Source organism: Rutidosis leptorrhynchoides, chromosome 3 (genome assembly GCF_046630445.1).
Source record: "Rutidosis leptorrhynchoides isolate AG116_Rl617_1_P2 chromosome 3, CSIRO_AGI_Rlap_v1, whole genome shotgun sequence".
Lineage (NCBI taxonomy): Eukaryota > Viridiplantae > Streptophyta > Magnoliopsida > Asterales > Asteraceae > Rutidosis > Rutidosis leptorrhynchoides.
In genome coordinates this window covers 486,226,216-486,238,198 of record NC_092335.1, presented here as the reverse complement: position 1 = coordinate 486,238,198, position 11,983 = coordinate 486,226,216, and the positions used below count along the sequence as shown (strand labels likewise).

The window sequence follows — 11,983 nt, the reverse complement described above, 5'->3', positions numbered from 1 at the left end:
GATTTAACGCTTTTCGACTATTGTATATATGTTTGTATAGCAGAATAAATGGCTCAACTAGGTAGTCCAGTGAACGAAGACGTACATGAGGAAGAGGTGATTCTGTCCAAGAATCTTCCAGGCCTGACGGCAAGCGAAAATGCCAATCTAGAGGCATGTCTAAACGAGGAAGGACCTGAAGCAAAGGAAGGCTTCGTTGATATTATCAAATTCTTGAAAAGGTCCAGGATTCATACTGCAATAACTCTAGAATGCAAGGCATACTACTCACACCAACGAGAATTCTGGAACAATGCTTCTATCATCACTGAACAAGGAAGAAAGGTGATACGAAGCAGCGTTGGTGGTACAATTGTAAAGATCTAGGCACAGACAGTTCGTGAAGACTTAGGTTTTCCAGATAATGATTCTATACCAGTCACACTGAATAGAACTAAGGTCCGAAGGTGTCTAGTAAGATGTGGATACTCTGGTGATCCAATGAAAGGAGCTGTTAAGAGAACTCGATTCTGTCATCAATACAAATACCTAACTTTGGTGTTGTTGAGATGCATGAGTCCAATGGTAGGCGGTTTTGATGAGCTGAATGAGACTTATAGCTCAATGTTTGTAGCACTAGTTCTTCATGCGGACTTCAACTTCTCCGAAGTAATTTTCAGAAGCATGTTGGTGAACGTGAAAAAGAAGAGCCACTTAATGTTTCCTAGGTTCTTGCAGGTGATGATTGAAAAGCAAGTGCAAGGTTTGAATAAGGTTTGGGAGGATGAGATTAAGCTGAATCATCTGAACGATTTGACTTTCAATCGAGTCAAGCAAAAGAGAGGTCCGGATGAACCATTCAAGAGATTGGTTGGCCACCTCGCAAATGAAAACTATGTATGTCCACCAGGTGCTGCCTGTCGTCATGAGAACAGTACGTCTGGTAATGAAGATGATATCGTCGCAGTTGGTGAAGACGATCAAGAGGTTAATCAGCCACCGCCAGTTGTTCCAATTGAACAGATACTGGTTGATGAAGACGATGAAGGAGATGACCTTGACCCTGATCAATTCGAGCTGAGAAAGCGAAAACAATCTGAGGGTCCTTCGGTTACAACAAAGCCGAAGCAGAGGCGCATAAGATTCATTAAGAAGGCAAAAAGGACTGAGTCGTCCTCCGCTACTGAACAGCGACAATCACAGCAATCACAACCACAACGACAACCTTCAGCTGCTGCTACTCAAGAAACACGTGCTGAAACTTATACAGGAGTTCATGCTGCTGCATCCACGACTGCTATTACACAAGATGCTGCGGTTTCTATATTAAGTGAGAAGGTTGTCAATATGGCTTCTGAATTTGAAAAGTTTAAAGAAAAAGCTGATGAACGAGAGAGAAGAAAGGATGCTGAGATTGCCAAACTGACCAAGCAGGTTGAAGATCAACAGGTTGAATTGAAGAAGTTACAAACTAAGTTTGATGCTCAGAATTTGCTGATTGTAAAGGCTGAGACTACAGCGAACAAGGCACTTTCGAAGGTGCTTGAGTGGGAAAATAATTTCGATATTGAGGCTGTTGATCTCGAGGAGGATATAGACTTTGGTAATTTTAACGATCAAGGCGAGGATGAGCTAGGTTTGGATATTGCTAAAGGCACAAGCGAGAACCCACTGTCAGTAATTCCTCTAAATATTGATTATTCTTTACGTGATTTTTTGGCAAAGCAGGATCGTCTGAATCACTCAGTTGTATTTGATGATTTAGAAGAAGGGGAGATCCCGCCGGATCTAAGCGCTGAGGAGCAGGCCGAGCTAGTGCGTCAAGAGCAACAAGCAAGTACTTCAGCTGACGCAACTGCTAGCTCATCTTTTGAGAATCGTTACGATTCTAGTGATGATTTTGAGGAAATTGTCGTAAGTAATGAAAACGACAAAGATTTTGATGAAGTAATTATTGAAGATGAACCAATAGGTGATTTTCCAGAGTACGAATGTAATAACGATAAAGATCTACCTACATTTCAAGACTACTTCAAAATGAATGAAGAGCTTCTAAACCGTAAATGCGAAGAAAAAGAAAAGACCGAAGATTTGCCTCCAGGGTTTTTATCGGTCAAGATAAATAAAGAAAAGATAGAAGTTCTAGAAGCTGAGTGGAAGATCCTGTTGAGGATCAGAAAATATTGTGAGAAGCCAGCGCCGGAACCTGAATGGATGAATTACATTAATAGACCGGCGAATCTTTTGGCTAAAGGAAAAATAATTGCGTGGGCCTACATTAAAGAGTTGAATATATATGCAATAAAGAAGGAGTACGGAGTGGATTACATCAAACATGGATACGAGTTCACGTCTCTACCGTACTTTGAATTTATGCAGGTGGCTAGGCTCAAAATGTTATATAGGGATTATGACGGAATTCCTAATATTGTCTGCAAGAAGATAAGACACTCGTACTTGTCAAAGAACTTTGAGGGATTCGGCCCTCAATTTCCCACGATCACTTATCGAACAAACAAGAAAACGGGCGAACGAAGAAAGATTGTCAAATACAAGCCAGTAAATTATATGAGAAAGGTTCCTGTGATGAAAATGCCGCAGAACTTTAGCCCACGTTTTCGCTGGTGGTACTACGATGAACGCTCAGAGGAGGCAGTCATCGTTTTGGACAAATTGAAGGAAGATGAGACAGACTCGATACGGGTTTTAGATCCCGTTTGGTTGAGAAATTGCTGTGAAGCTGACATATTCACATTGTACTACAATCGGATGCTGTACAGGCCAGAAAATAGAGTTCAAGCACAACAGTACATTCGTGTTGCAAAGGTTTGCTATTTGAACAATATGGTTACAGATCCGTACAGAGATTGAAGCAGATCGAAGACTTATGAGGAACTAGGTCTTAGGGGGAGTTTGTTAGTGCATATTTTGTAATCCCTAGTTCCATGAACTTTAACGTTTTATTCGATCATGTTGTAACCTGTAATATTGTTAAACGTTGATTGTCGATGTGTTATTTTATATTTGTAAACGTTTAAATATAATTCGTAATATTACTCGACAGTCGGCCGACTGACATGGTCAGTCGACCGACTGCCATTCACTGTCGACCGACATAGAAACTGAGGTATTTAAGCCTAATTAATCTTCATTAATTTGGTTAACAACTCAGCACATCACACACACACGAAAAACACTTCTTGGTCTAGTCTCTCTCAATCTTCATGTCCAAATACCACAGAATGTCAGTCTAGGCTTCGTGTTTATCAAGATCTAGTCTTGGTTTGACTTGTACGAACCCGAAAACCCATAGATATTCGTTTAAGCTCTTTCTATTGTTATTCCGCCTCTAGATCGTGTAAGGTTGATTCTAAGATCCTCTCTCTCAGCGTCTACATTTAGTACTCTAAAATAAATATGTGACGGGGGGAGATTTTCATATGCTTATATACTGACATTATTTCTTTTCTACTTCCGATATAGGATGACTTTCATCTTTTTATAACCGATTATACTCCAACAAGAACCTCTTCATCATTAGTTTGTTACCATTTTTTGTATTAAAATTTTTCTAAGTTTTATGGTAGCCGGTAGTATGGAGTATATCATCAAGCAGGCTGTGATCGTGATTTTCATGTGGATCTTAGTTAAGACACTGTTTTGAATAAGGTGCAAGTTGCTTACAAAACATGGGGCTTTGAGTTTTCTTTAAATGTTGTTTTGCAATCAAATGGTCAACGCTTATTAGTGTATATAAATTGACTTTGAAAAGTTGACTTTAGAAAGATGAGAATTAAACGTAAACTTCACTACACCATCGATTTGAAAATTGAGTTTTAAGGTTAAAGGCGTAAAGCTATCTTAACTAGTCAACTGTAATATATAAAGAAGTTACAGATCCAAGAAATGATACAATAATACAGCTGTTTATATATACAACGGTGTCATATTCTATATTTTATATATTATTAATATACTAATTATTATTATTAAGTCTATTATTATTAAGTTTATTTATGATAAGATAATTATGAATGTCTATATAACCAATTGGGAGTTGCGTGAAAGTATCCTCTAGGTACAATATCTATCATCCTTATATAAGTTGTTCAAGTAATGCACAATTAGTTTGCATCAATCTTTTTACTACTGCCAACAAAACTGAAAGATGCATTTTAGTAAGCTTCTAATTTTATTCATTTTCGTAAACTGGTCTCATGACGTTTTTTCGCAAACAAATGGTCCTGTTACCGTCGTTGTACCGATAATTAAAGACACAGAAACATCTCTATACAAAGTTGTTATAACACTTTGGGCTTGGGGAACAAATTCAACTTACCTTCTTGACCTTGATGCACCTTTCACTTGGAAAGAATGTGTTGGTCTTCAAGAACCTTATGTAAGGTGTCAAGAAGATCAATATGATTGCTACTCTTCCATTTATTGTCAATACGATCGTTGCCTCGATGCACGATCATACACCAATCCTACCTGTCCTTCGCTCAACTTCACAACACAATACGGTTGCGACTTATGTTCGGTCACCCCAGTCAACCCCATCTCAAAATCATGTGAACTATCACAGTTAACCACTAAGGTATTGATTTTGCCTATCACCGATGGTCGAAACCCTACTTTGTCGCTTATGAGTAACTACTATTACGTATTTTCATGTGCACCTTCGGATTTATTACGATCATTGCCTAAAGGTGTGACAGGTGTGGCTGCCTTTTCATGGTCCGATTTAGCTTTTCCGCGTCAAGCTACTGTTCCTGATCCGACAGAGCAATTTGCACTTTGTCTACCAAGCTCTGAGTTGGCTCATGGAGTGTCGTTTATAGGCGACGGGCCGTATTATTTTCATCCTAATCCAAATCTTGATATCAAAAGCATTCTTTCTTATACTCCAATGATCAGAAAGACTTCAAAATCCCTTGGATATTATGTTACAATTAACAAAATTTCAATAAAAGGGAAATCAATACCATTATTCAATAATATTTCGGCGAAACTTAGTAGTCTCGTGCCTTACACCACACTCAGAAGTGATATATTTGCAGTTCTGCTTACAAGTTTTTCTATTGCTACCAAAAACATTCCTCGTGTGAAAACGACAGCACCATTTAGCCTATGTGTGAAAGCTAGTGCGTGTGCGTCTAGGCATGCTAAATTTCGTGTTCCTGATATTGCTCTTGATATGGAGGGTGGGAAGACTTGGACCATATCTAAAGAAAACTCGATTAAGGACATGGGGAATGGTGTCGCTTGTCTTGCGTTTATTGATGGCGGATTACATGTGGAAGACGCAATTGTGATTGGGACATTTCAGATGGAGAATAATTTCTTGTTCTTTGATCTAGCGAATCAAACATTGGGGTTCAGTTCTTCGTTGTTAGCTCGAGGAACCTCTTGCAGCAGCTTCAACACCACTGTAATTGGTTAGTGACATGATTTCGAGATCAAATGCTTTGAGAATAAGGAAGCAGTACTACAGTCGTGTACGTATTTGGTGTCAATCACGTACCAGTACATTTAAGTCAGTAATAATGATGTGTATCCGAGTGCTAAAAATAAATGTATCTAATTCTACGTATTCACTAGTTAACAACTGAATCAACACAACAACAACAAAATCTGTCCCTTTTGGATTGGTGTAAATTATAAAAGATACGGAGTAAAAATTTAAGAAACCATCGATATAAAGTACAGGACCATCGATATAATTACTCTTAACAATCTGTATACATTTATTTGTCAAAGTTGTTTATTTCTCTCTGTTATAAAATGATAAAAATAAAAAATAAAAAAAAATGATAACAATAAACAAAATTGAAAGTTAAAACAAGCTTGCAAACCAAACATTATCATTAAATTTAAAAAATTCAGATGATACTACTGAATACATAGGAAGTTGCATGAATACTTGCTAGTAAGTGCACATTTGCATCAATAGCTTCAAAATGTGCATGTGACATACAACTACAAAGTGGTCCAACAAAATTGATGATAAATTACACTCCCAAAAACAAGTAATCTGAAAGTAGCAATTACTTCTTCTTCTTCGATTTTTTGTTAGACGGCTGACCTGATGCTGCAATATACATTTCAGCATCGATTTTATCAGCAGATTTTTTATTCCCAAACTCCTTCGCCTTGTTCTGCAAATTAATTAGGCTTCCATTAAAAAACCCTAAAAAAAGAAAACTACTGTATATTGCAATCCTGTGATCTTAGTAAAGTGTATTTTTATAGTTATTACAACCATCTGAGTATTATAATTATTTTGATTTTGATGATTATTTTAAAAATTTAATAATAAAATCATACTCTCCATTATATCGTATATTTTTTATTTAATAATTAGAGTATCAAGTCATTTAGGTTACCTTCAAAGATGTAGTCATTGCTGCAATATCATCCTTGTTGCTTTTACTATCATCTTGTTTTCGAGTTTCCTGAAAATCCAAAAACAAAGTATTAACTTTTAAATAAGTTTTGATAAACGAATAAACATTGTGAATGAGCTCGTTACTGATTCTACCTCAGGGGGCTTAAATGCTTCTTCCCGTTTCCGTTTATTCTCTGCAGTTTTTTCTGCTTGTTTTTCCTGCCTATCTTGCCATTTCTTTGCCGACTTCTTTTTGTCACTTAAAAAGTATTCACCACTGTCCAGTTGCATGTCGATCTGAAAACAACAAATACCGACTTTTTTTTAATAAAATCTTTAACATAACATCTTGATATATAATTATCACCGAGTAAGAAAGTGATAATAACCTTGCTTGGTGGTTGTGGTGGTGGGAAAGGTGTATATTCTTTCTTTTCTTTACTCTTAACCTTCTTTTGTTTAACATTTTTCCTGAAAACATATAAGAAATTGTTAAATTTAATATCTTCAAACTACGAACAGAAGGGGAAACTACAACCCATTTACTGGTTAACGGGTCAACTCAAGTTATGTTTTATCATTAGTGAGACAAGCAAGGAAAACCCACAAATGAAAACAAGTTAAAATGGGTCAAAAGTAGTCATCAGTGTATTTTGTATTCACAAACCATCCAAAGTCATTTTACGTAAAATCAAATAGCTAGAAAAACAAACCAACATTTTTATCATGCTTAACACATTATAATTAATGCAACATACTTTTTGAATTTAGGAAGAAACCTATCCCAGTTCTCATTTGCAAGTTCTGGATTACTCGCAAGATCTCGCCTCATCATGAGCACCTGTTATATAACATAAAAGCATCCACATTATTAAATACTAAATAGAGAGATAGTGATCCACAAAGGTAGACAATAATGCATATATCTTAGCAAAAGCTATGAAGTCACTAACTTTAATATTATATAAGGGATGCATTTTATTCAGCATGCATTCTTCAACAATCCTCCTTACTTGTTTCAGCCCTTTAAATGAACCCATTGAAGCTACCGAGTTTCCCTGTTCATTAAGAAGAATCAAATGAATACAAAATAAATCTATAGAACAACTGGTCCTCTCGGAAAAAAAACAGCCTAAGATTTTCATTTGTCAAAAACAATATAGATGTTAAACCTGAACAAGAATATAACATCCTGTCAAAATCTCCAGTGCCTGCATTTCATTAAAATTATCAAAAAAGAAATTGATTTATTATGCATCAAGAGAATAAAAATGTGAAATAAATAAAAAGTATACAAAGTAAAAAAACTGAATACAACCTTTAGAGTAGATGAATTGGGCCCAACAAGCCTCTGCCTTCGTTTGACAAACTTTTCCTGCAATATATTTTATTTTTAGAAGCTACTTATCAAAAACTTAAAATATTCGCAAAGTTATTTATGTAAATGGTCCATCTCTGTTCCTCATGTTTGTCAACTTAAATTCAATAGATGTATCATGCATTCATGGACTGTCAAATGATAATCAATCTCGAAGAAGTGCTAATGATTGACAATTATACTACAAATCTCTGCATGGCTAATATCAACATCAACACCTTCAATGAATTTTCTATGATAATAATTAATTCAGAGAACAATAACTAAACGAGAGTGAAATGGGCACACAGGGCAACAGCTTAACATTTTCCCAAGAAGATTTAAGCTTTTTATAAACAACCGCTGGGTCAAAAATGACTTATTATGTGATCTAAATCGTAACTTTTTCCTTTATAACAATTTAGGTCCTAAGTTTTAAGTGTAAACTTTGGAAGATATACATTTGACCGGTTAAGATAACCAAACTCTGTCCATTCATTAGCTAAATATAATACTTAAATATAAGTAGTCCATACCTTATTTCGTACTAACCCACCAATCTTGATTATGTCACATTGCATTTCATCATTTAGAATCTTGATTGCCTGTGAGAACAATCACTTATGTGTTAAAAAATCATCACATGAAGCTAACAATATACAAGGTCATTTGGCTATAAATGTTAATGCACAAATGCATACCTGCGGTGCAGGGACACTTCTTGACAAAAGCTTAATCAAATCACGAGATTTCACAATAATATATGGATCCCTTGTCTTCAAAGTCGTAGAAACGGTCATTTGTCCTTTCAACTGAATATCAAGACACATTCTATTACATCAGTTACCACATATATAACCTAATTTATATATTTAACGACAGTAAAGTTTTGATCACGAACCAAATCGAGGTCAAATGAAATTCCATATTCTTTCAATGCACCTTTTATGATAGGCGAAGCTTCTTGCAAATACTTCTCTGCATACATACAGAACATCCTTTATGAGTACTCTTTATCCTTAAGAACAAAAGTGTGATATAATGCTAATCGATATATGACTACAAGGGATAGTATGAATTATTAAAAAAGTGTTTGCAGGTCAACTAATAAACGAATTGAGCTGGTACGCACCTCTGTATTGAGGAAAAAGGGTCGAAAAGGAACTAACTTCAAGTAAACCGCCTTCATTCCACGACGGGTCGAATTTTTCGATCTTCCAATGATCAGTGCCATCAACATCCCATGGTTTCGGCTTGTCGTGCTTCCCCTTGTGTCTCTTTCCCTTATCTTCAACATTGTTGTTATCCATAACTTCTTCAGCATCCATTTTTTTTTTATAATAACTGAACAAACAATCTATAATAATCCAATTATACGAATAAATTCACATAAATTCATAAGGCGTATTAGTAGAATAATCCAATTTAATAAAACAAATACTCCGTAACTATTATCCATTTGCCAACAAACAATACAGAAACCCTAAGAGGTGGTCAGGCAATAATTTCGAATCTCATTTCCTAAACGACAATTAATACAGTATATAACCTTTTCAATTGTAAAATTAAATTGAAGGTTAATAATTAATGTACACTAAATATTGAATGTGAAACAGTGAAGCAGTATAACTTTAATTTGCGTTATGAAAGCTACCGAAAATATGGAGTCACCTGACAGACTGTTTGAAATTTGAGACGGCGGTAACGAGAGTTTAAGGTTTTTCTGGTTTTCAGAATCAAAGCAAGCAGCAACGCAGGTTTATTGAAAAGTGAAATTACCTAAAATTTAACGATCAACCGAATGAATGAATGTTTGTTATCGAAGGAGGGTTTAACGTTTAACAGAAACGAGTAGGGCTTCAGCCTGTATATGGGCCACCTTAATTTGGGCTGATTATTAACAAACAGTGATGTTTTGGGCTTAGTTTTGAAGGTGTTTTTTTACTTTATAATTTTAACTAGTTTTGGAGTCCTCGTTTCGCGCCGGGGCCTCCGTTTTGAATGCGAGTAAAAAAAAAGTCTTGATCTTTTTTGTAAAAAAAGAATTTTTTTCGACATCTAACATTGAAGGGTTGTTCCGTTTGCGAAAGTTGCTTCTTTTAGTGTTCCTTTTTTTTTAAAGTTAGTTGATCTACTTTGTAAAAGAGAATGTTTTTCGACATCTTTTGGTAGCATTGAAGGATTATTCCTTTTATGAAAGTTGTCTCTTTTATCGTTGAGGGGAAGAAAAAAAAAGGTAGTTGATTTTTTTATAAAAAATACTCCGTAATTTTTTTCGACATCTTTTGGTAACATTGAAGGGTTGGTTCTTTTACGAAAGTTGCTTCTTTTATTGTTGGAGAAAAAAAAAGGGAAAAAAAAAAGGTGAAATGACGGAAATACCCCTAGTGACTATTGATGAATAGTGAAATAGTGTTTTGGCTTTTAGATAATATGTAAATAAATTTTTATTTAATTTAATTTTAATTTTAATTTTAATTTTAAATTCAAATTCTAATTTAAGTTTAATAATCAAAACTATACAAGCTTAGAATTAATTTATTAATTTTATAAAATGTCGACCGGTCGAATTTTCAAAAAAGGAGCGTAGGTCACTAGAGTTGCAAGGGTGAAATGCCACCACTATCGGCTGAAGTTATCCTAGGATAATTGCCAAGTGAGACTAATGAATACACTGTAATATTATTGTTCCCACATCTTGACTCTTTTGACTTTCTTTTGAAACACGTTCTCGTTTTCTATGAGCATGCTTTTATTTGAAAGAAAAAAAAAATCTTGACTCTTTTGACATGCTCAAATCACAGGGCAATAACTACTGATTAGATACTAGTCTGAACATGTGTTACCCTGTTGAAATAAGTTGTCATAGCATTTAGGTGTTAGCTGATTTTTTCATCATACAATAGTAGAAGGTTATCACTAATATTATACAATCATTACATGACTTAAACTATATTGAAAAAATTTTAGTTATTTTGCAAATCATATAAATAAATCAACAACCAAACAATAACAAGCAATAGGGCCAGTAGTGATTAGTGAATTGTTGGGTGTCTGACTAAGAAATCCAAAGATATTCATGGACCTAGTTTCAGCAAGGAAGCAAAGTCTTAATGGGTGTGATTCCTTACTTTTACGCGTAAAAATATTTTGTGAGAAGTAGGATGTAGATATTGCATATTTGAACGCTCTATCCAAGTCCAGTCGATATCGTCTCGTCAACAAGATAATCATGTTACTTTTGAACATTAGTATCAGGTAGATGTTGAAATGTCTCGTTCATATTGATTATAAACGTTCCATATTAATTGATTTCGTTGCGAGGTTTTGACCTCTATATGAGACGTTTTTCAAAGACTGCATTCATTTTTAAAACAACCATAACCTTTATTTTATCAATAAAGGTTTTAAAAGCATTACGTAGATTATCAAATAATGATAATCTAAAATATACTGTTTACACATGACCATTACATAATGGTTTACAATAGAAATATATTACATCGACATATGTTTCTTGAATGCAGTTTTTACACAATATCATACAAACATGGACTCCAAATCTTGTCCTTATTTTAGTATGCAACAGCGGAAGCTCTTAGTATTCACCTGAGAATAAACATGCTTTAAACGTCAACAAAAATGTTGGTGAGTTATAGGTTTAACCTATATATATCAAATCGTAACAATAGACCACAAGATTTCATATTTCAATACACATCTCATACATAGAGATAAAAATCATTCATATGGTGAACACCTGGTAACCGACATTAACAAGATGCATATATAAGAATATCTCCATCATTCCGGGACACCCTTCGGATATGATATAAATTTCGAAGTACTAAAGCATCCGGTATTTTGGATGGGGTTTGTTAGGCCCAATAGATCTATCTTTAGAATTCGCGTCAATTAGGGTGTCTATTCCCTAATTCTTAGATTACCAGACTTAATAAAAAGGGGCATATTCGATTTCGATAATTCAACCATAGAATGTAGTTTCACGTACTTGTGTCTATTTTGTAAATCATTCATAAAACCTGCATGTATTCTCATCCCAAAAATATTAGATTTTAAAAGTGGGACTATAACTCACTTTCACAGATATTTCTTTCCTCGGAAATAAGACTTGGCCACGGATCGATTCACGAACCTATACAAATATGTACATATATATCAAAGTATGATCAAAATATAATTACAACCATTTTTATTATGTTTTAAAGATTTGAGTGTATTAAGTCAGCTGTCCTCGT

The 11,983-nt window shown here is 34.8% G+C and overlaps 2 protein-coding genes across 3 annotated transcripts; one reads left to right on the top strand and one right to left on the bottom strand.

The window, feature by feature from the left end:
* The first annotated feature begins 4,140 nt into the window (after positions 1-4,140).
* On the top strand, positions 4,141-5,648 carry LOC139898180 (gamma conglutin 1-like). The gene has a single exon (XM_071880898.1). It carries the CDS (start codon positions 4,148-4,150, stop codon positions 5,420-5,422), a length of 1,275 nt encoding a protein of 424 aa, XP_071736999.1. The 5' UTR covers positions 4,141-4,147; the 3' UTR covers positions 5,423-5,648.
* A 232-nt stretch (positions 5,649-5,880) lies between these two features.
* On the bottom strand, positions 5,881-9,522 carry LOC139898179 (KRR1 small subunit processome component-like). 2 transcript variants are annotated; one of them, XM_071880897.1, is made up of 13 exons: positions 9,396-9,522; positions 8,857-9,068; positions 8,626-8,702; positions 8,426-8,536; positions 8,261-8,329; positions 7,686-7,742; positions 7,540-7,578; positions 7,321-7,425; positions 7,126-7,208; positions 6,757-6,838; positions 6,521-6,664; positions 6,366-6,434; positions 5,881-6,137 (listed from the first exon to the last, which is right to left on the bottom strand). In XM_071880897.1, exons 2-13 carry the CDS (start codon positions 9,050-9,052, stop codon positions 6,027-6,029), a joined length of 1,143 nt encoding a protein of 380 aa, XP_071736998.1. In that variant the 5' UTR covers positions 9,053-9,068; positions 9,396-9,522; the 3' UTR covers positions 5,881-6,026. The 2 variants fall into 2 exon arrangements, with proteins under 2 accessions (XP_071736998.1, XP_071736997.1); XM_071880896.1 differs by having other exon boundaries at positions 8,857-9,081; positions 9,396-9,515.
* Positions 9,523-11,983: the final 2,461 nt, after the last annotated feature.

What these genes read in the sequence shown, in the direction of transcription:
- LOC139898180 (XM_071880898.1), top strand. Translation starts at nt 4,148, where the DNA reads ATGCATTTTAGTAAGCTTCTAATTTTATTCATTTTCGTAAACTGGTCT.
- LOC139898179 (XM_071880897.1), bottom strand. Translation starts at nt 9,052, where the DNA reads ATGGATGCTGAAGAAGTTATGGATAACAACAATGTTGAAGATAAGGGA. An exon ending in CCTTTTTCCTCAATACAGAG is followed by an intron (nt 8,703 to 8,856) that starts GTGCGTACCAGC and finishes GTATGTATGCAG; the next exon opens with AGAAGTATTTGCAAGAAGCT. An exon ending in AAGCATTTAAGCCCCCTGAG is followed by an intron (nt 6,435 to 6,520) that starts GTAGAATCAGTA and finishes TTGGATTTTCAG; the next exon opens with GAAACTCGAAAACAAGATGA.